The 24,491-nt window shown below is 42.9% G+C and overlaps 1 protein-coding gene across 3 annotated transcripts in view; it reads left to right on the forward strand.

Moving 5' to 3' along the window:
* The window catches only part of LOC145344070 (FYVE, RhoGEF and PH domain-containing protein 4-like), a 252,417-nt gene that overhangs the window by 73,245 nt on the left and 154,681 nt on the right, over nt 1–24,491 (forward strand). Inside the window, exon 3 of one of the 3 annotated variants that reach the window (XM_080190865.1) lies at nt 4,563–4,703. The exons of the other annotated variants lie outside the window; for them this stretch is intronic. Within the exon in view, the coding sequence (XP_080046991.1) occupies nt 4,637–4,703 (67 nt within the window). The 5' untranslated portion in view covers nt 4,563–4,636. The remainder of the gene's footprint in view (nt 1–4,562; nt 4,704–24,491) is intronic. 3 annotated transcript variants of the gene reach the window in all.

Below are 24,491 nucleotides of genomic sequence, written 5' to 3' on the forward strand. Positions count from 1 at the left end.
TTCAGAGATTTTATTAGGAATTGACTTTCTTGCATCTTGCACTAAAGTGTTACTGAGCCTTTACTCCCTAAAAGTGTAGGCATACCTCAATCTATGCATAATCTGGCATTATAGTACAGTATTAGCATAGGAGAAGATAGAAAATACATTTTAATGCGATGCAGGAAGTCCAGAAAGGGTTGGATATTTGCTGTAGCATTTGTGCTGACAAGGTTATAAATCACCTAACCTGAAGCAAGAATGAAAATATAGAAACAGCTGCTTCCGATTGAACAGATTTTGCACAATATGTGGGAGAAGTCAGTGCAGTTACTTCAGGCTTTGTTTTCTTATTGTAGACTCCTTCGCATGTTTGTGACCTATATAAGTTTATTTGTACAGATAACAAGGCTCAAGGATAACACTCTCTTGTTCGTAATGTGTGTGATGAACACATGCTGTATTGCAATAGTTATGCTTTTTGCTGAGGGCTGTGGTTTGTTGCAATCCAACTCCATTGCACAAAACCATCATCAGGTCTTAACTTTTTTAACAGTTGATTACTCATAATAGATATTAAACTGGAATCAAGTGGATTTCCATTTGACAATGCTCCATGTTCCTCTTATATAAGCATTCACAAGAATTCTCATAAAAGGGGCATGGGAAGATTGTCAAATCATAGAATACGCATTTTTGCACATTCAAAGGGTTCCTCTCAACTCCTTCATGTTTTTAAATACATGTTGTAAACATGTAAGGTATGAATATTCAGTGAGGGAGGACCATATTTAATAATATTTAAATATATTACAATTTATTGAAATAAGGTTCCCACACAGGAAGTAACATCAGCAAGGGGCATGGAAATTTGGAAAACGAGGACTCACCAGCAAGAATCTTGTTCTTTATAGTTGTGAGATTTTGAGCTCATGTTGCCATTTGCAGTCAAGGCGAATGTGGGTGCAAAATCACCCCCATTATATTTGTTCCCCTCCTCAAAGTCATTGATATATTTTGTGTATAGCTGGGACCCAAACATTGGTCCCTGCAGGACCCCAATGGTCATTACCTGCTAATCCAAAAATGACCCATTTATTCCTGCTCTCCATTTCTAGTTTCCTCACCAGTTCTCAATCCCTGCCATATATTGTTGTGCCTGTTAATTCTCAGATACTTTCGACCAGTTTGCTTACTGCAGTGTTTTACCCCGGTGCCCTTATTTGCAAGATGGACAAAGGACAAAGACAAGTAACGGTTCAACAAGTTTATTAATAATAACACTACTAACCCTTACATTACCCACATAAAACAAAAGGATACCCCAGATTCAAGTATACTACCCACAAAAATGGTTTGGTTAAAACTGCAGGCTCGATTCTCTGAGTCCCACTGGTCCGTCGTCACGAAGGTAAGTCTCAATGGCGGCTTCTTCCTTCCTTCCTTCTCTGGTCAGTCTTCCAAATAGTCAAGGGTCGCCTCCTTCATCGAGTCTTCGCTTCTGATGTCTGAAAATGTGTCCCTTTATCCCCTGCCTGCTTGCCTTTCCAGAAACTTCTCTGGCTTCCGGCCAAAGAGGTCCCAGGAGGGGGTTCCAATACCCAGTGGGTTTCTTGATGTCTGCCTGACAGAACACCAAGGTCAGCCCCCAGATGTCCATCTCCATGCTGCTGCTTACATGTAACCTGTCATCAGATTAAGCCAACTGCAGGAACTCGTGGTGACAGAAAGTCTGCCTCGATCTGGGCTCCTAACAATAAGCTGGTGCATTTCAATGGGGTGCAATGATCTCCTGCTAAGTATCATTAGGATGCAGCGACCTTTGATGGGTGGTTGATGAATCAGGCCCAGACATGTTTGCGTATTGTACAACTGGCCTGCCTGAGGTTTGACTGTGTTTGATTTTAATATGCCCAATTCTTTAATTTAGGATATCCAATTTTATCAGCCTTAAAACTAGGCCCTGTTCATATTACAATATTACCCTCAGAAATGTTATTAAAGGATGCGAGAAAAGGACATTAAGAAAATCTCAAAGGGATTAGTCGAAGTTAACATTGGTTTATGAAAGGAAAATCATGTTTGACAAACCAACTGGAGTTTTTTGAGGATGTAATTAACAGAATAGATAAAGGAAAAACAGTGGATGTGGTGTATTTTAATTTTCAGATGGTTTCTGATAAAATCCCACATAAGAAGCTAAAGCATAATGGGTCAAGGATAAAATATTGGCAGGGATTGACAACTGGTTAGCAGAATGGAAATGGAGAACAGGAAGAAAATGGATCTCTTTTGGATTAGTAGGCGATGACCAGTGGGGTCCCACAGGGACCAATGTTTGGGTCCCAGCTATTCACAAAATATATCAATGATTTGGAAGAGGTGAACAAATATAATGGGAGTGATTTTGCACCCAATTCGCCTTGACTGCAAACAGCAACATGGGCTCAAAATCTTGCAAGTATAAAAAATAAGATTCTTGCCAGTGAGATCTCATTTCCTGAACCTCCACACCCCTTGCTGGTGATGTAAGGCTAACTGGTCTGTAATTTCCTGTTTGTGCCCTCCTTCATTTTTAACCAGTGTGGTTACATCTTCTACCTTCCAATTTGCCAGGACTATTCCAGATTTACAGAATTTCATAAGATGACAACCAATGCATCCACAATATCCCTGGCCCCCTCCTTTAGTACTCTGGGACGTAGACTATCACACCCTAAGGCTTTATTGGCTTTCAATCCCATTAATTTCTCCAGCACTTGTTTTAGTTATACTAATCTCCTTCAATTCTTCCTTCCCATTAGACCTTGTTTCCCCCGCATTTCTGGAGAGTTATTTGTGTCTTTCATGAAGACAAGAACTAAAGTAATTGTTTACTTTTTCTGCCATTTGCTTATTCTCTGTTATAAAGTCTTCTGTTTTAGATTGTAAAGGACCTACATTTGTCTTTGCTAATCTTTTTCTTTTTACAAACATGTAGAAGCTTTTACAGTTCACTTTTATGCTCCTTGTAAGTTTACTCTCATACTATATTTTCCCCTCTTAATTTATCGTTTGGTCCTTCTTTGCTAAATTCTAAACTGCTTCCAGTCCTCAGGCTTGCTACTTTTCCAAGTAACTTTATATGACTTCTCTTTAGATTTACTATTATCCCTAATTTATTTTTTGCCATAGTTGAGTAACTTTTCTGTACCCTCTCCTTTCCTTCTCCCCTATGTACTCTATGAAGGTATGCTTTACCATATAGCTCACAAGAAACAATGCTTTCCACTGTATGTCAATACATGTGACAATACTAAATTAAATCAAATCATATTAAACTTTTCCTGTGGTGTTTTTGAGCCAGAAAGGAGTGTATAACTATTACATTGCATATATTGTTCCTTACGTGTTTGCCGTACCTATCAATTGTTATGCCTTTTAATGAAGGTCCCCAATCCATCTTCGCCAACTCATACCTCCTTTGTAGTTTCCTATGTTTAGATTTAGGACCCTAGTTTCAGATTGGATTACTTCACTTTCCCTCCTAATGAAGAATTCAACTGTTGCTGTTGCCTGAAAGACCCTGCAAAATAAGACAATTAGTTAACCGCTTCTCATTGCAAAATACCAAATCTAGGATAGCATGTTCCATAGTTGAATCCTCAACTACTGGTCTGAAAAGACATTGCATACACACTGCAAGAATTGATCCACCATAGTATTATTCCAAATTTGCTTTGCCCAATCTATATGTAGATCAAAGTCACCTCTGATTATTATATGCTTATTACATGCATCTCTAATTTCCTGTTTCATGTCATCCCCCATCATACCGCTACTGTTTGGCAACCTGTAGACAAATTCCACTAATGTTTTCTGCATCATGTTATTTCTTTGCTCCACGCAGACTGATTCTACACCTAGATTTTGTCAACCAATATCCTCTCTCACTACTGCACATACTTCATCGTTAACTTACAACACCACCTCACCTCCTTTTCTTTAATGTGTGTCCTTCCTAAATATAGAAAATCCTTGGATAGCCTGGTTCCTCTGCAAACTCATCTCTGTAGTCTCACATCATACCTGTTATATCTATTTATGCTGTTAATTCACCTACCTTATTGCAAATGCTTCATGTATTCAGAAACAGTGGTTTTAGACTTGGTTTTTATCATTTTTAGACATCTTTGTGTGTGCTAAGGCTCTTTTTGCTGCTGGCCTTTGTTTCTTCTTCCTTCTACTTTTTCCTGCTGCTTTTCTCTCTTTCGTTTCTATCATTGCTTCTCTGTCTTGTATCTCTCTGTGCTCAGATGCCCGTCCCCCTGCCACTCTAATTTAAACCCTCCCTCAATGCGTCCCACGGCAAATCATATCTCAAACTTGGACAAAAGTACTTACGCTAGGTTCTGCAGGGTTTCTTTATTGTTGTACTATGTGTATCTCCCTTTTGCTGCACTGGTATTTTCAAGTCACAGCTGTCTTTCGAGATCATCTGGGACCTCCCAGTAGTGTTGGGTATGATGTGGTAATTGAAGTCTAAACGGAAATGAAATGTCACCTCTGAATATTTTTAGACCATTTCATTGTTATGTTGTCAGGAAATGTGGGCAACTGCTCAGAAGAGCTGCCAAAAGTATAACTTGTTGAAGCTGCTTCTCTGAAAAACTGGTCAATGGTTCAGAGCAGAAAAATGGATCGGACCGTTTATTTCAATGTCTCAAATTCGCAAGTTCTCACTGGTAGGTAAATGTTGCAAGTGCCTACGCTATGGTAGAAGTTGAGTTAGTAATCGATTTGAATGTTTTAAAATTAATCATACATCAAAGCATGTGCAAATATACCAGTGCAATTTGGATAAAACATGAAATGTAGTAAAGATCTCTTTCATTATCCCACTGCAAGTATTGTTAATACACAAAAGTACAATTCAGTAAACTTTTTAGTTCAGGTTTTTATGGTTGTTATGTCGGTGTGATCAGGTATATGATTTTGCAACAGTCTTATGGATTGAAATTTTGCACACAATAAGACGTGATAAGACTGTGTTTTAGTGTACAGTTAAGTATCCAAACGTAATTAGAAAATTGATCAGAATTAGATAATTTGTGGTATACTTACATAAAAATGTAATAGTGTGAAAAATGTAAGCATCATAATATAGCTTGGGGTTTCTAATCTTGTACCCTAACACTGAGGCATGCACAGTTTTAATGTCTGTAAAGAAAAGAAAGAGGGTTGTGTAGTCAAAAGCTGATAAAAAGACCCCCAGATTATCCTACCTTGGAGGATAGTTGGCATACTGAGAAAAAATAGTGTGACTAGTGTGAATTCTCAGCAGCTATTTCCCAGGGCTGAAATGGTCGTTATGAAAGGACACAGGATTAAGGTGCTGGGGAGTAGGTACAGAGGAGATGTCAGAGGTAAGTTTTTCACTGAGGGTGGTGGGTGAGTGGAATTGGCTGCCGTCGGTGGTGGAGGTGAATTCGTTAGGGTCTTTTTAAGAGACTTCTGAATGAGAACATGGGATTTAATAGGATTGAGGGTTATACGTAAGCCTAGTAGGTAGGGATATGATCAGCGCAACTTGTGGGCCGAAGGGCCTGTTTGTGCTGTAGTTTTTCTATGTTCTATGTTCAAATCATCTGTAGAGCATACTGTTTTTGTGCTGTGCTTTTCACATACCATAGAGTAGAAAAGCCAGATGGAGTATTGTATCCAATTCCACCAACACACATTATGAAGGATGTGAAAACTTTAGAAAGGGTACAGAAGAGATTTAGTAAACTGGTTCCAGGGATATGCGATTTACAGTTGTACGGATAGGCTGAAGAAGCTGTTTTCCTTTAAGAGGATGATTAAAAGGTGATTTGAGAGAAACCGCTTGAACTGAACGTGTTTGGACAGTGTTGTGATCCTGTTCGATCATTAGCGTTTAAAGAGTAATTTAAACATCTTGTTATTAACACACAAAACTGCGCCACAAGATTTCACATTAAAAAAAACTCATCGTATACAAGACAAAATTAAACAAAGTTAGCACGCCTACCTTAATACCAATATTTATAAACACTTTTGTTTTAAACTCATCTACTTGTTACCTCCCCCACCAAGAGGTTCAATGAAGGCGATACAGGCACAACACAGTCTCAAAGTGGGGCAGAAAGCGATTAGCGCGATTGGCATCAGTTGTCACAACCAGTGCCATTTTACAAGCATTGGATTTCTGGCACAGTCAGCCTCTCACAGGAAATGGGAAAGAGACAGGTTAACGTGTTTAAATTTATTTAAATGCTGTTTAATATCTGCTTAGCAAGCCCAGCACTCAACCGTCCGGGCCACCCCTCTTCATGACCTCGGTGGGAAAGGTTCTTGCCGGTGAGGAATAGACATGTTCCCCATGAACGGGGAGCAGTCGACTTGGCCTCGCCAGTGGAACCGAAGGCCTTTGAGGCTCCCCAGGGAGACTGAGGGCAAGAGGGGTGCCCTTAGGCAGGATGGACCAGCGGTGCCACTCTGGCACCTGGGCAATGCCCACTGGACAGTGCCTGGAGAGGGCCAATGGGGGTGGGGCTAATGGGACGAGGGGGTCTACTGCCACTCTGCAATGATCTGTGGGGAAGGGTGGGGGTCCGCAATCGGTCTGGGAGGCTGGGGGCATTGGCGGGGGCAGTATCTCGGGCCACAGGCCCCTGCAATTGCAGGGGCAGGGGTTGCTTCAGGCTACCCGCACTAGCTGGGGCCTGACAGCTCTCTCTTTATCTGTCAAACCCCTGCTACTGCTAATGCACATGTGCAGCATCACAGGCCTGTACATGCACGCTACATCCCCCTGCAGGCTTTCGGGTGCACTAGACTCCACCCACAAGCTTCTGCAGTGAGAAACAGGCTCACTTAATTTTGCAGGGGAAGTGTGTATGGGGAGGGGCGGGCCTAAAAACACGTCCAAAAGACAAAAAAATGGTAAATTACCTCCTTTATCTGACAAAATCTTGAAGATTTATTGACTTCTTTAGGAACAAAGGAAAAGTATGCCACAGCCCTCTGGGAGTCGCACTTTTTTTTTCTCAGTATGCCAACTATCCTCCAAGGTAGGATAATCTGGGAGTCTTTCCATTAGCTTTTGACTGCGCAGCCCTCTATCTTTTCTTTACAGACATTAAAACTGTGCATGCCTCAGTGTTGGGGTACAAGATCAGAAACCCCAAGCTATATGATGATGTTAGACAAGACCCCAAATATTTTCTATTTTAACATTAATGTGTGGGCATGATTCTACTGACAAACTGAGAAGCTTTTATCAAAACAAACTTTATTTAACAACACAGTTTAACCATAACAAATTAATTAGCTTAATATTTATCAAGTGACCAATATCTAAACATGACAAGATGCAGTTCTTAACTGCTAATCTATCCCCATGAGTTCCAATTCAAGCAATATTCCTCTTCTAGACTTAAACCTGGGTTTTTGCCAACTGATCTCGAACAGGGTTTATGTAATGGTTAACAGTCCTAAAGACTTTTGAGCACCTTTGGAAAAAGAGAGAGAGAGAGACACCTGTCTTCTGACAGCCCCAGGCAGCAATCTTCAGAGAAAGAAAAGAAAGGCACCTCTTGCTTCTTTCAGAACCAGGCAGTAACTGACTTTTAAAACACTCTCTCCTGCAAGCTTAGATCTGTCCATTAACACAAGACTGTCTCTTTCAATCGACTTAATCAAAATCCAACTCTGGAACCCCGAGGGAAACCTAAGTAAACACAAATGCAATAACTCTGTTCAGATAACACGCTATTAGCTAAAATCAATCATTACCCTGCATCCTCAACATTTGAGCTGCCTGTTGGCCAGTCAAATTGGCAATGTGTAAATTTTAAGCACACTCCATAGAAGAAATGCGATAAAAATATATTTCATGAAGGGGCAGTGTCATTGCACCTCCCCCTTAAACAATGGACCAACGATAAAAATATTTGGCTTAATTTTTCAAAACCATACATTATTACATCTAAGCATGCAAACATGATGGTAGTATTCCATTTCAGTCCTTCTCTTCTAACACTGAATTCCTCTTTCTTTCATCAAAGTCATGATAAAGCATCTGCAATCACGTTCTCTCTTTCTGCTTTTCTAGGCACGCAATTGTTGAGCTGCTTCTTCTTTCATTTCAGAGATCTTCCGTTTTTGATACTACTTTAATTCCACATTCAAACTCAATTTCATGGTTATAAATTAGTCCTGGTAATGGCCTTGGAGAGCTAAGCAGGATTCGGAGGGTAAAGCTTTACATTAAATGCAAACTGGCACAAACTACTTTGGATTTGCTCTTCAAGTTTCTTTGCTGAGTCTAATCTGTTCTTTTAGGTTTTCAGAGCCCCGAAATGACAAACCAAAACAATCTTTTGCAGAAGGTTGAGCAGCTCATGGAATTTGTCAAAGAGAGCCCATCCCTTTGCACACTGTCTCAGCTTCACGTGTGTGGTCAAGACCATCCAGAAGGGTCACTTTATTACTTTGCCCTTTCTCTGCTAGTCTGTTTTCACTTCAGTTGTGAAATGGTATGCTCAAAATGCTTTCCAGAGTCTCCAATTGTATATCTTTCTGTTCCAAGCTAGTTTATCAACTCTATCTTTTGGTCTGGATCTGCATCATCATTTTCTGCATATTCTTTGACAAAGGTTTATAGCAGATTGACGTATTTGGTAACAGGACTTTTTGTATGATGGTTTTAGTGATCATTGTGACAGTAATGCCGTTGCAAAGACCATGGGGGTGATTCTCCCAAAAGAATCCTAACTGTTGAATTTGTGTAAAAACTGGAGTAAATCCCATTGATTTTTTTTTCAGTGAGAATTTCAGAATGAATCTCCCACACTCTGTGCACTGCAGAGTGCACTAGCATGATTTTTTTTTTGTTTACTTTATTCCAATCCAATCAAATCAAATTAAAGCCAATTCAGAGTCCCAACAAGTTGGGACATTCCCAATCCAAGCTGACAAGACAGGGCTGTCACCTCCTGTCTTGGGCTTGATCTACATGATCCAAGCTGATTGGAGAAGGTGTAGCTCCTCCTCCAAGGCTTGATCTTATTTGCATCTCACGAAAAAGCAGGGAACAGGGTCTATTCCTGATGGAGAAGCTGGCAGCATAGTGCTGAGCGGGCCACTGTGCATGCACCAAACTATCAGTATTGTGATCGGTGCATGCGAAATAGCCCCGTACTGCCGGCCTCCCGATTGCTGACCAGCTCGATTGCTGGATCCCCAGATGTCTCCAGGCTGCCACAGATGATACCACTCTGCTTGGCCCACCTCGATCTCCCCCCACAAGCCCTGATCTCCCGATCTCCCAATCCTTCCCCGATGGCCAGCCAGCTCACTCGCATCCCTCCCACTGTCACTGTCCCTCTGCAGAGTGGCAGCAGAACCCCCTGCCCCCATTACGTCCATCCCCTTGGCACTGCCTGATGCCTGGGTGGGCAGTGCCATAATGCCCCCTTGGGCATTGCCACTTTGTCCTTTGGGCAGTGCCAGGAAGCCAGGCTGGCTCTGCCAAGGTGGCAATGTCCAGGGGGTGACCCCCTTACCCCTGACCTTCTGGAGGGTCTCAATGGGCCCCCCCCTCCTTCACTCTAGCAGGGTTGGGCTGCCAGCACCCTGCAAGTGGGGAGCTATTGTAACCCCTGTCTATGCAAGCTGTATAGATTTATTATTCCAGCAGTTCATTAGGAGTGGCAGCACAGTTTCATCAAACAGTCTTACTTCACATCGTTTACTTTTGTCTGCAGTAGTAAAATACTTATGTGATCTCATGGTGGAGATTGAGGACCATATTACTGACCTACATTTTTATTCTCATAGATGGTGAGCTGTTGTTGACAGTCCTGTAGTTCATGCTCAGATAATTTCAACAACACAGAAACAGGTTTCAAATCACTCAACTGTCCTTGCATCTGTCCCTGCAGCTGTTCAATTTCCTTATCCACATCGCTGACCAATAACTGATTCTCCTTTTTCACCTTCAGCAGTTTTGCATTGTACTCATCTGCCTCCATTTTCGTGTCTGAATTACCTTCTCTTTCACCATACCTGGGCAGGAGCACCTTCCTTGGTAAAGACAGGTGCAAAATGTTTACTTAATTCAGCTCTGCCCTCTACTTCCCCTTTTTGATCCCTAATTAGCCCTATTCCTTCTACGACCCTTTGGAATGGTGGAATAGCTGACAGTCAGTTTATGGGATGTGAGTTGCACATCAGTCAGAGTTGTCCATGGGGTTAATGCTTGATTATGAGGAGAAGGAAGTTTGGAGCAATAATAGTGGGATAAGCAGGAGAGGGAAGCCTTAAGTATTGTTGCTAATTGGATCAAAATCTTGGAACTACTTCCCTAACTGCACTACGGATGTACCCACACCTTCTTAAAAAATCATTTTATGGGATGTGGGTGTCACTGGCTAGACCATCATTTATTTCCCATCCCTAGTTATCCCTGAGAAGGTGGCGATGAGCTGCCTTTTTGAACCACTGCAGTCCCTGAGGTGTAGGTACACCTGTTAGGGAGGGACATCCAGGATTCCAGTGAAGGAATGGTGATATATTTCCAAGTCTGATGGTGAGTGACTTGTGGGGACCTCCAGGTGATGGCATTCCCTGATCTGCCGCCCTTGTTCTTCTAGATGGTAGTGGTCATGGATTTGGAAGATACTGCCTTAGGAACCTTGCTTTCCTGCAGTAAATCATGGTACACATGAGTGCCACTATTCAGCGATGGTGGAGGTATTGTATGTTTGTGGAGTAGGGTGCTTTGGGTGGTACTGCAGTAGTTCAAGAAGTCAGCTCACCATTGCCTCCTCGAGGGCAATTAGGGATGGGAAATAAATGTTGCCCCAGCTAGTGATGCCCACATTCCATGTATGAATTTCAAAAAAATAAGCCTGCAAGTGATGAAGGCATGAGCAGAGGATAGCGGATGTATTCTTGTCTTAAATACTCTAGTTAGCTCTTTGAATGTGGGTTCAGGGCTTCTCATAATTTCCTTCCACTGATAGCATAGTAGATGCCTGGAATATCTCTTGCACATTCATAGAATCCCTACAGTGCAGAAGGAGGCCATTCAGTCCATTGAGTCTGCACTGAACACAATCCTACCCAGGCCCTAACCCCATGACCCCATATATTTACTTTAGCTAGTCCCCCTGACACTAAGGAGCAATTTAGCATGGCCAATCCACCTAACCTTTACATCTTTGGACTGTGGGATGAAACCGGACCGCCCAGAGGAAACCCATGCGGATGCGGAGAGAATGTGCAAACTCCACACGGACCTGAGCCAGGAATTGAACCCAAGTCTCTGGGTTCAATTCTGAGGCAGCAGTGCTAACTACTGTGCCATCGTACCACCCCATTGGAGAAAGAGAACACCCTTTCTCCTATTTGCCGTGTCCAAGGCAGCATCAGTAAACTCTGCTGCCCTCTAATGGGCATTTCAGTAATATCCTTGTTCAGAACCTTTTGACCTGGTGTCTGCAGCCAGCATGAATCTACTCTTTAAAATTGCTGGCTGCCTTTAAATGGTGTCACCAGTGCATCCCACATACCAGCGTGATGATACATTCAGATAGCACACATATTTTGAAATAGGTGCAGGAAGTGCACAACTTGCTTGATTCCAGATGTGATTTGAATTTAGACTGTCAGCATTTACAGTGTACTTACATTATCAGGAAATCTGTCTTCTACAAACTTCTGAATATGCATTCAACTCAAAGAAGAGAGAGAAGGCAAGGGAGGCCAGAGAAATGGGCTCCATGTAAATGTTGACAATTTTTGAAGAAACTAATTCATTTGTTTCGCTGACAACCAGGAAAAAATTATATCAATCTCTGTCTCACAGGTATTGCCTAACGCCAACGAGAGTCAGGCAGATAGTACTTGCTGCTATATTTTAAAAAATGATTTTGCCTTTTACATTTCATTTTTTAAAAAAATAACGTGGAGATGCCAGTGTTGGACTGGGATGGGCACAGTAAGAAGTCTCACAACACCAGGTTAAAGTCTAATAGGTTTGTTTGGAATCATCAGGTGAGTGAAGGAGCAGTGCTCTGAAAGCTCATGATTCCAAATAAACCTGTTAGATTTTAACTTGATTTTGTGATTTTATTTTTCTAAGTAAGAAGTCTCACAAGTTTTCGTATTCATAGAACTCAGCAAACTGCGACTGAATAGATAAAACATTTACCAATAAAAACAGACAAATAAGGCTTCCAATGAAACAATAATGAAGCCGTTGGCCCAAGTTACTACCAGTGAAATTGCATCAGGTGCATTTTGAAAATTCTTTGATTTGCAATAAACTGAAATCTTAAGAACAGAAATAAGGTTTGGAACGTATTAAAGCTAGCAAAAATAAACTTATAAATGGAACATTACATCTACCTGAACAAGAGTATTTCCCATGTCTAATATGTGTCTTTAATAGATTTTAATGCTTCTCTGAAAAGCCTACAATTTGAGTTACAACTGTGAAAAGGACAGCTTGCCAATCAAGCATGTCCAATGCAGCCATATCACACTGAGCTATGATAGATGCACTAGCTTGTCTTTAAATATAGACAAGTTCCTAGAAGGGATTATTAAAGTGATGCAATAGAAAAGAGGGTATGACAGACATCCAAAATCATTCCTGAAAAGAAAATTGGACATGACTTTCCAGGCTCGCTGCACTGCCCGAGTAGCACAGCGGGCTGGGAAATGTCAGTGGGAAGCCAAAAACGGGAACTGTGATCAGTGTCCCGCCAGTCACAATCTTCCTGGTCCAGTTTGTTTTGGATCTAATCAGCCTTGCACCAGAGAGCAGCGTGAGGCTGAATGCGATATGGACATCAACATTTCCATCTACTTAGCGACCCTGGGATGGTATTGTCCAGACTCACTAAAGTTTCTGACCCAGCAGGTGGAAGTCCATGCCAGCGGGAATCGCATATGGTTCCTGGTAACGGATACCAGGCATGATAGTCTCAATGGTGGGACCAGAGGCCATTGAGGCCCCTCCCCCCCAGGAGGTTGAGGGCAGGGGTAGTGGCTCTTGGGCAGTGCCAGCCTGGCAGAACCAAACTGGCATACTGGCAGTACCCAGCAGAATGTGTCCAAATGGGCTGACACAAGACCAGAGGGATGGGAGAGGGCAGTAGGGACTGGAAGAGGTCTGCATGGGGGGAGGCAGGGTGGAGCTGATGTGGGGCCAATGATCAGAGGTCAGGTCCAGCGATCAGGAGGCTGGCTATTGGGGTTGTGGGGGAGGTGGTCAGGGCTACTCATCGGGAGGGAAGGCGGTATTGTGGCCGGTGATATTGGGAGGGGTGTCTGGCATGGTGATTGGGGGAGAAGCGTGTCAGTCGATCTCCCAGTATATGGGAAATTGGCACATGCGCTGTGGCCCCCTCAGCAGTCTGATGCCAGCTTCTCAGGTGGGATTAGGCTCGGTCCTCCCATACTTACCGACATAAATCCCCTGATGGCCTCTATGATACACAAAGTGCAGAAATTCACTAAACTAAACTCGCCCAAAAAAAGGCAGGAAAAACTCACATTTTTGCACCCATTGGGCACCTAGTTTTTTTTTCCCCAGGAAAATCATGCCCATTGTATCTCACCAACATGGTTGAATTTTGGAGACTAGGTCTGTAGATAAAGATCAGTGCAGTGTATTTGGATTTTCAGTAAGCTTTTCACAAGGTGTAACATCAAATAGGAAAGCAGATGCCAGAATTGGTTGCATTCTCACAGGCAGAGAGTAGCTATTAATGGTAGGGATTCGGTGGGGAGACTTATTACTGATGGAATTCTTTAGGAATAATGCTTACCTTACTCTTTTATATAATAATGATCAGGATCGAAGGCATTGCGAAGACTGTCTGTATGTTTGCTGGTTTATATTGATATGCAGCCGCTGGTATGTTAAGTAGGATGCTTAAATGGATGGATGAAGCACCTGGCTTTTTCGGATGAGAGATTGCTATAATATGTATATAACCTGGATTGCAATTTTGAAACATACTTCAATATCCTCTGCCCATATATGTCAGGTGGACATGGTAGTGACCTAACAGCAATTCTTAGGGGAACTATTGGAGTGTATACACCACAAACTTTTTTCATACTTTTTTAATGGAACCAGTTGAAGAAGAAATGATGCTCCTGTACCCATTTTTTTAAAAAAAACTTTGGATGGTTGCCCCTCACCTGTGTTTGCCTAAGATCCTTGAAGAAGGTGGTATGTCCTGAATCTGTTTTAGACCCAATAAATTAAAACAATGCATACCTATAAAAGCCTGTTAATGTGGAGACAAGTGGTTACTCTGATATCAACCAGACTTCCATGGGGATCACTATCATTATTAGATAAGACTTTGTTAGTTGATATTCAATGGCATTACCATCACTAATTACCCACTGTCAACATCCTGGGGTTACCATTCACCAGAAACTGAATTGAAGCAGCCATATAAAACTTATTGGTAACCCATTTAGCATTTTAAACATTGAGTGCCTCCACCACTGTTGCACTGTGACAGCAGTGTGTACCATCTCTAAGATGCACTGCAGGAACTCACTAATGTTTCTTCGACAGCTCCTTCCAAATGCATAACAAAGGACATGGGCAATAGATGAGTGGGAACACCAGCACATCAAAGTTCCCCTCCAAACCACACCATCCTGAGTTATCACAGAATCGCTACAGTGCAGAAGGAGGCCATTTGGTCCATTGAGCACACACCAACAACAATCCCATCCAGGCCCTATCCCTATAAACCCTTGTGTTTATCCCGCTAATTCCCCTGACACTAAGGGGCAATTTAGCATGGCCAAGGCATCTAATCTGTACATCTTTGGAGTGTGGGAGGAAACTGGAGCACCTGGAGGAAACCCATGCAGACACGGGGAGAACATGCAAACTCCACACATAGCCCCCCCCCCCCCCCCCCCCCCCCCCCCCCCCCCCCGAGGCTGGAATTGAAGCAGGCCCCCGGAGCTATAAGACAGCAGTGCTAACCACTGTGCCATCATGCTGCCCATTATATCACCATCCTTTTACTGTCACTGGGTCAAAATCTTGGTCCTGCCTTCCAGCAGTACTCTGGGGTTTTTTATACCGCATAGACTGCGATAGTTCAAGAAGGTAGATCATCACCACCTTCTCAAGACTAATTAGGGATGGGCAATAAATGCTGGTCCAGACAGTAATGCCCACATTCCATGAAATAATAAATAAAAAGTTGAATAAAAGGTACAAAAAACTGAATGCTAGGACTGGATTTTAAGGGGGTGAAATCTTCAAAAATTAGATTAATTAGGCAAACCGGTAAAGTTAAAGCTTATTTATTAGCCACAAGTAGGCTTTTGCAATTAAGCTACTGTGAAAATCCCCTAGTTACCACACTCCAGCATCTGTTTGGGTCAATGCACCTAACCGGCACGTCTTTCAGACTGTGGGAGGAAACTGGAGCACCCAGAAGGTGTACCCAGAGGACCCATGCGGACGTGGGGAGAACGTGCAAACTCCACACAGATAGTGACCCGAGCCAGGAATTGAACCTGGAGCCCTGGCGCTGTGAGACAGCAGTGTTAACCACTGTGCCACCATGCCACCCATTCAGTAAGTAAGCTAGTATAGTAACAAAACTCATTTCCACCCAGTCACTTATAAGGATGAATCATCCTCGACACAACGGATTGCCAATTAAGATTAAATACCAGTATTCAAGTGGGTAATTATAGGCCCGTTAGCTTGAAAGCAATTGTGGGAAAGTTGCTAGAAGGTGTCATTTGGGATACACTGTATGATCGCTATATGATCCCTTGGGAAGGGATTATTAAAGACTCATAATATGGCTTCTGGAAAAGAGGATCATGTAGGTTGCTTTGTAAGGTACGATCCTGTGAGATTGAAAGGCAGAGTCTGGGATGGATCGGGAAATCTTTGCATTCTTTTAGATAGAGGATTGTGATTAATGGTCACCAGTCCATTTGTAGACTGGTTACATGTGGAATCCCAGGAAGCATTGATGTTAAAGCTTTTACTCTTCATGAAGACCTGAGTTGCTGTCAGACCCTTTGAGGAAAAAAGATGATTATAGTTTACAATCAACATAATGGGTAACAGTGGACAGGCATTTGGCAAAGGTAGCATTTGACCAAGTGCAGTGTCAAGGAGCTCTAACAAAACTGGAGTCAATGGGAATTGTGCGGGGGGGGGAACTCTCCACTGACTGGAGTCATTCCTAGCGCAAAGGAAGAATGGATGTGGATAAGAACATAAGAACATAAGAAATAGGAGCAGGAGTAGGCCATCTAGCCCTTCAAGCCTGCCCCGCCATTCAATAAGATCATGGCTGATCTGACGTGGCTCAGTTCCACATTCCCGCCCTCTCCCCATAACCCTTAATCCCCTTGCCTATCAAAAATCTATCTATCCGCGTCTTAAATATATTTAGCGAGGCAGCCTCCACCACTTGAACAGGCAGAGAATTCCAGAGATTCACCACCCTTTGAGTGAAGAAGTTCCTCCTCAGCTCCGTTCTAAACTGCCCCCCCCCCTTATCTTAAGGCTGTGCCCTCTAGTCCTACTGTCCTTTCTGAGCAGGAAGAGCCTCTCCACCTCTATCCTATCTATCCCATTCATCATCTTATACGTCTCAATGAGATCTCCCCTCATTCTTCTAAACTCTAACGAGTACACGCCCAATCTATTCAGCCTCTCCTCATAGCTCAACCCCTTCAACTCTGGTATCAGCCTAGTGAACCTCCTCTGCACTCCCTCCAAGGCCAAAATGTCCTTGCCTAAGTGCGGCGACCAAAACTGCACACAGTACTCCAGCTGCGGCCTCACCAGTGCCCTGTACAGTTGCAGCAAGACCTCCCTACTTTTATATTCAATCCCCCTCGCTATGAAGGCCAGCATCCCATTTGCCTTCCTGACTACCTGCCGCACCTGTAGGCTGGGTTTTTGCGACTCATGCACAAGGACCCCAAGGTCCCTCTGCACCGTCGCCTGCTGCAGTTTTTCGCCATGTAAGCAGTAGTCCTTCCTACCATTATTCCTACCAAAGTGGACAACTTCACACTTGCCAACATTAAATTCCATTTGCCAGTTCCTGGCCCATTCGCCCAGCCTATCTAGATCCCTCTGCAGACTTTCCACACCCTCCGCACAATTTGCCGTTCCACCAATCTTGGTGTCATCAGCAAATTTCGATACCATACACTCGGTTCCCTCCTCCAGATCATCTATATAAATGGTAAATAGCTGAGGCCCCAGCGCCGACCCCTGGGGCACTCCACTAGTCACCAACCGCCAATCCGAATAGCACCCATTGACCCCCACTCTCTGCCTCCTATTTGACAGCCAATCCCCTATCCACGCTAACACCCTACCCCCAACTCCATGCCCCCTAACCTTCTGTAACAACCTCTTGTGCGGCACCTTATCAAATGCCTTCTGAAAATCAAGAAACACCACATCTACCGGTTCTCCTAGACACATCCTCATAGAACTCCAATAAATTCGTCAGACACGACTTCCCCTTAACGAAACTGTGCTGCGTCTGCTCTATCAAACAATTCTGCTCAAGATGTTGGAGGTCAATCACCTCAACCCTGGGACATTGCTGCAGGCGTTTATCAGGATGGTGTCCTAGGCCCACCCGTTTTCAGCTGTTTCAACATGGTCATCCCTCCATCATATGATCAGAAGTGGCGATGTTTGTGGATGGTTTGCAGACGATTGTGCATTGTTCAGCACTGTTACAACCCGGACAGTTCATGGAGAAATTAATGCTCCAGAATTAATTGTGCATCCAACCAAGCTGTTCCAATACAGCAAGAGCATTTGCATTTATCTGATAAAGTGGAAAATTGCCAAGATATATCTGGTCCATAACATGCAGATCAAACTTGATCTAGCTACATTATCAATCAATCTCAATCATCAGCAAAGTGATGGAAGGTATTATTGACAATGTTATAAAGCAGCACGTACTAGCCAATGACTGACTTATGGCTGCTCAATTTGAGTTTTGTCAAGACTACTTGGTTCCTAACATCGTTTCAGCCTTGGTCCAAACATGGACAAAAAGTTGAATAGAGGAGAGGTGAGAATAGCTGTCAGTAAATAACCAATTCTGCCATCAAGGAACACTGGTAAAATTGAAGTGAATGGGAAGCAGGGATAAAACAGTCCACAGGCTGAAGTCATACCTAGCACAAAGAGAAATTATTATGGCTATTGGAGACCAATTATCTCAGCCCAAGAACATTGCTGAAGAAGTTCCTCGGGTATAGGCATAGGCGTCGGCTATTTAGCCCCTCACGCATGTTTCACCCACGTGCGATCTGTAGCCTTCATGCATGCTTTTCCCTGAAGTCTCTCAAAAAGCTAATTAGCAGTAATTCACTTTGGTCCCAAAACTTAGCAATAAAAACTAGTGTTATCCTGGCCCCCTGTTATAGGTGTTGTAATATCGTTATACAACATGCAGAGTTAAAATCTGCAACATGTGACTAAAACATAATTACGTTCTTTATAAACAGGTTTGATTTGAAGCCAATTGACGCACAGAAGAAATGTTGCTGTCATGGTAATATAATTTACCATTGTGCATCATAATTTTTATATGATGAAATTATTAATTGTGGACAACAAAACCAAATTTATGAATTTTATACATGTTGAATAGGAGCATTTTTAGTTCTGAAAAGCATTTGTATCCTTTACAGTCACTAACTGCTAGCCATGTTTTATTTTCTCTGTGTAAAATTGCCTCACACTTAACAAAACAATGATTCCAGCAACAAGAAACCAAAATCTCAGCAGCATTTCAAACGTGATAGTATCATTTCCTGACCTCTAGTTTGGGTAAGGCTAATGATAGATACTTCACTGCACAACACCAGCTTGTCCTGTCTCATTAGAAATGAGGCAAGGACTCAAAGGGAAGGAATAAAATTAATTATTCATGTGGATATTTTCTCTCGAAAAGCAACACAAAAAGCACCGTATGCAGGGGTTGAGTTTTTACACCAGCAATGATTTTAATGGCTGAGACCATAATTTGCCTGAAGAATTCACAATGCAATCATGTTAATTTTGCGACATGAAACTGGAAAAGGAATATTGTCAGCCAGCAAGCAATATTTCTTCCTTGCTCTGGGAGGGGCTATGTGAATGCCTTGCTTCTATGTGGATGAGATATAATTCCATCAGAGAGCAAAAGAGGGACCTAATGAAACTTGCAGGTTTTTCCATGAGGGAACTCAAATATTGGTAGATTTTCCTATCCATAGTAATATTGTGTTTTATTTTGTTTTCCTTTCCATCTTCCTACTGAAGCTGTCTTTGTATCATTTTCTAACCTTAATCGATGATACGTAATGACATTTCATTGGAGGCACTAAACAGCGCGTCTAAACTGAAGTGACTGACCAACTTGGCTCTGACCCTAAAAGTTTGTCCTTGGTAAAACCACCAGTCACCAACTTATTTCTTCCATCAAAGATCATCATTACATCTTTGAACTTGGCTTTGATTTGGCTCTACCGAGGTTATCAGTGTGAGAGAAACTGCAGCATGACATATACATTTTGAAGAGAAAATTCACTTTGAAAAAAACTCTTGAAGAAAGCAATCATTTAAATGAAGTAAATTAATACTAACAGCTCACAAGCCCCTTTTGTCCTGACAGTTTTTTAAAAAATGAAGCACAGGGGTAGCCTGCAGCAAGCCACCATTTTACACACCACAACTCTGTACATCATTGTATTGACAATAAGAAGCTGGATGCACTTGCCCCCTTTCGGTTGAGAAAGTGAAAGGAATGCTACCTAACAAGTTAATTTGTCGTATACTGGCTTCCATTTTGATAAAACTCTCCACTATTCTTTTCCCCTGTTTTAATTGGTATTTTTCCAACCTAATTCTCCACCTTCACTTGGTCTGCACCATATTCAACTATAATTACATTTTTGGCTGTAGTTTGCTTTCTGGTATCTTTTCTGGCTATGTGCTTAAGCGAGTGCTGGAAAAGGGAAGTGAAAGCCAATGCTTTTTAAACTGAAGTGGTGCAGAAGTATCATGAAGCTAAGAGGAGCATTCATGTTGCACCTCTGAATTTAAGCTATATAAACTAAATCCTGAGAGAGATTTTGCTATAATCCTGGTATCTTCAGCTAAACAACAGTGTTGCTTAACTTTGCTGAGGACTTGTAATGATCCTAAATTGGGCATCAATAGTAAGGAGATCTTCATTGCAGACTATTTTTTGGCTCACATGTTGGACAGATTGGAATGGAATACTTTCCACTTGCTACACGCAGTGAGCACATATTTCCAAAATAATCAACTAACTTTGGATCTGTACCTCATCAATTTGATACATCTACTTTTGAGCATATCTTGCTATAAATGCTGCATCAATGTACCACATTTCATTACAAATGCAAAGTAATCTTAAAGGAAAAGGAAATCCAGTCATTAACTGCTGGTTTCCCATATCTTGGGGAGGGATTTAGAGAAAATTTCCTATATATGAAGAAACCATTGCTTTCTAAATGACCTCAAGATGTGTCTGTTTGGCACTTATTTAAACAGTCAGTCTTGGCAATAACATGTGCTACTTATTATAACATTCACATTGTAATAAAATAGTCTCTGACGAGCCATGAGTAATGTTTTAGGAAATTCAACGGTTTTATATTTATTTTGCTAAAATATTGGCTTGCTTTCCTCTGAGCAGTTTCTTTCCTCTTCCTGAAAGGGGTTGACCCCTTTCTTGAGGGCAATTGTGTTGTGCCATTTATGTCGTCCAAGTGATCATTATTTTTGTGCAAATCTTCAGAGTAAGTGGTGGCGATACTGCTAAGGGGAGTTCCAGCATTCAGAAGCTTCAAAAAGGATTGTAACTGCTATTCAAACGCAAAAATCCAGATTGATTCATTCTTTCTGCAATCCAGGGATGACAGGACCAAATATAAAACCTGTATTTCTACTGTGCCTGGGATTACTTAACACAGCACAGTTCAACGATCAAACTTCATAAATGACCTAGATGAGGAAGTGGAGGGATGGGTAAGTAAGTTCGCTGATGACACGAAGGTCGGTGGTGTTGTGGATGATCTGGAAGGATGTCAAAAGTTGCAGCAGGACATAAATAGGATGCAGGACTGGGCGGAGAAGTGGCAGATGGACTTCAACACAGATAAATGTGTAGTCGTCCATTTTGGCAGAACCAATGGGATGAACGAGTACACTATCAAGGGCAGGAGTCTTAGTAGTGTTGAAGAGCAGAAGGATCTTGGGGTCCGGGTCCACAGGACTCTTAAATCGGCCTCGCAGGTGAAGGATGTGGTCAAGAAGGCGTATGGTGTACTGGCCTTCATTAATCGAGGGATTGAGTTTAGGAATCGGGAGGTAATGCTGCAACTTTATAAGACCCTTGTCAGGCCTCATTTGGAGTAGTGTGCGCGGTTCTGGTCGCCTCACTATAGGAAGGATGTAGAAGCTATTGAAAGGGTACAGAGGAGATTTACAAGGATGTTGCCTGGACTGGGAGGCATGCCTTATGAAGTTAGGTTGAGGGAGCTGGGACTCTTTTCCCTGGAGAGACGAAGGTTGAGAGGCGACCTGATAGAAGTTTATAAAATGTTGAGTGGAATAGATAGGGTGGATTCTCAGAGGCTATTTCTCCGGGTTGAAATGGTCGCTATGAGAGGACACAGATTGAAGGCGCGGGGAGGCAAGTACAGAAGTGATGTTAGGGGTAAGTTTTTCACTCAGAGGGTGGTGAGTGAATGGAATCGGCTGCCGTCAGTGGTGGTGGAGGCGAACTCGCTGGGGTCTTTTAAAGGACTTCTGGATGAGTATATGGAATTTAATGGGATTGGGGGTTATAGATAGGTCTATAGATTAGTAGGTGTTGATGTGATCGGCGCAACTCGTGGGCCGGAGGGCCTGTTTGTGCTGTAGTGTTCTATGTTCTATGTTCTAAACTAAATTTGAAGTTAATCATTGGATTTATTAAATCACTCAGACTGTTAAACCAATATCACTGTGAATTGACTATCAGACAATAGGATGTAAATCATAGAATCCCTACGGTGCAGAAGGAGACCATTCGGCCCATCGAGTCTGCACTAACCACAATCTCACTCAGACCCTATTCCTACTAATCCTCCTGACACTAAAGGGCAATTTAGCATGGCCAATCAACCTAACCTGCACATTTTAGACTGAGAGAGGAAACCACAGCGCGTGGAGGAAACCCACGTAGACATGAGTGTGGACAAGAATGAGGGCTGTGAGGTTGGTGAGCAAACTGCACACGATACAGTGATGCAGACACAGGACATAAACCAAGAGAAAGTGAAAAGGAATGTAGTGGTAATTGGGGATAGTGTGGTTAAGGGTATTGACACTGTCTTTGTCACAATGACAAAGAGCACAGAAGGGTGTGTTGTCTGCCTGGTGCTCGGGTCCAGGATGTCGCATCTGGGCTGCAGAGGAACCTGGAGTGGGAGGGTGAGAATCCGGTCGTTGTGGTACTGTGAGTGCCGACGACATTGGCAAAATGCGAACTGAGGATCTGGAGAGGGAGTATGAGAAGCTGGGAATGGAATTAAAGAGTAGAACCGACAAGGTGGTTATCTCTGGATTACTGCCTGAACCATGTGCAGATTGGCGTAGGGTAGATAGGATTAAAGAGGTGAATGGGTGGCTCAGGGATTGGTGTGGGAGGAATGGGTTTGAATTTATGGGGCATTGGCACCAGTATTGGGGTAGGTGGGACCTGTTCAGGTGGGATGGTGTTGGTCTGAACCGTGCTGGGACCAGAGTCCTGGTGAATCGTGTAAATAGGACTGTGGATAGGGCTTTAAACTAATTAGGGGGGGGGAGGGTGTGGGGGTAGGTGACATTATGAGGTCTAAAGTTAAGGAGAGGGTACAGGTACAGGATGAGGCCAAGGATGTCCCAATAATAAAGGGAGTAGGGGGCGTGAGTAAGGTTGGTAGCGTTCCTTCAAATAGGGTCCAGGTGAAGGCTGGGATGAAGACACTTTATCTGAATGCACGAAGCATTCGGAACAAAGTGAATGAGCTGGTGGCGCAGATCAGCACAAATGGATATGATCTGGTGGCCATTACAGAGACATGGTTGCAAGGTGACAGGGACTGGGAGCTGAATGTCCAGAGGTATCAAGTGTTTAGGAAGGATAGACGGGAGGAAAAAGTGGGGGGCGTAGCTCTGCTGATTAAGGATAGTATCAGGGTGGTAGTAAGGGAAGATATAGGAACCAAAGAGCAGAATGTGGAATCGTTGTGGGTGGAGATTAGGAACAGCAAGAGGAAGAAGACACTGGTGGGTGTCGTCTATAGGCCCCCAAATAATGACCTGGAGGTGGGGCGGGCTATAAACGCGCAAATAAATGCGGCATACAGGAATGGAACGGCGATAATTATGGGGGATTTCAATCTACATATTGATTGGTCGACCCATGTTGGACGCGGTGGGCTTGAGGAAGAGTTCTTGGAATGCTGCCGGGATAGTTTCCTTGAACAGTGTGTGTTGGAGCCGACAAGGGAGCGAGCTATCTTAGATCTGGTGTTATATAACAAGGCAGGTAGAATTAGGGACCTTGTGATGAAGGATCCTCTTGGGAAGAGTGATCATTGTATGGCAGAGTTTCTGATGCAGATGGAGGAGGAGAAAGTAGGATCCCAGACCTGTGTCCTTTGTTTGAACAAAGGGGAGTACAATAAGATGAGAGAGGAATTGGCAAATGTTGATTGGGGGAGCACATTGGGAGGTAGGTCTGCTGAGGAACAGTGGAGGATCTTTAAGGAGATCTTTCTTGGTGCTCAGCCAAAATTTATTCCAATGGTTGAAAAGGACCGTAGGAGGAGAGATAATCAGCCGTGGATAACAAAGGAGGTAAACGAGAGTATTAAATTAAAAGCTGATGCGTTTAGAGTAGCTAAGAGTAGTGGGCGAGAAGAGGATTGGGAGAGGTTTAAATATCAACAAAGAATGACAAAGAAGTTGATAAAGAAAGGAAGGATAAACAGTGAAGCTGGGCTAGCGCTTAATATAAAAAAGGATAGTAAGAGTTTTTATAAATATATAAAAAGGAGAAGGCTGGCTAGGGTGAATGTTGGACCCTTAGAGGATGGGAGGGGGGATTTAGTGGTGGGGGATGAGGAAATGGCTGAGGCCTTGAATAACTTTTTTGCTTCGGTCTTCACGGAGGAGGACGTGAATAGTTTGCCGGGTGTTAGCGATGGAAAGGTGGTAGGAGTGGACGGCCTGAACGACATTATTGTTACTAGAGAGGCGGTGCTCAACAGACTAGAGAGACTGTTTGTGGACAAGTCCCCAGGACCGGATGGAATGCATCCAAGGGTTCTGAAAGAAATGGCGGAGGTGATAGTGGATGCCTTGGTGATTATTTTCCAAACATCGCTGGATTCCGGGGAAGTGCTGG

This window comes from Carcharhinus amblyrhynchos, chromosome 6 (genome assembly GCF_965287045.1).
Source record: "Carcharhinus amblyrhynchos chromosome 6, sCarAmb.v2.hapA, whole genome shotgun sequence".
NCBI lineage: Eukaryota > Metazoa > Chordata > Chondrichthyes > Carcharhiniformes > Carcharhinidae > Carcharhinus > Carcharhinus amblyrhynchos.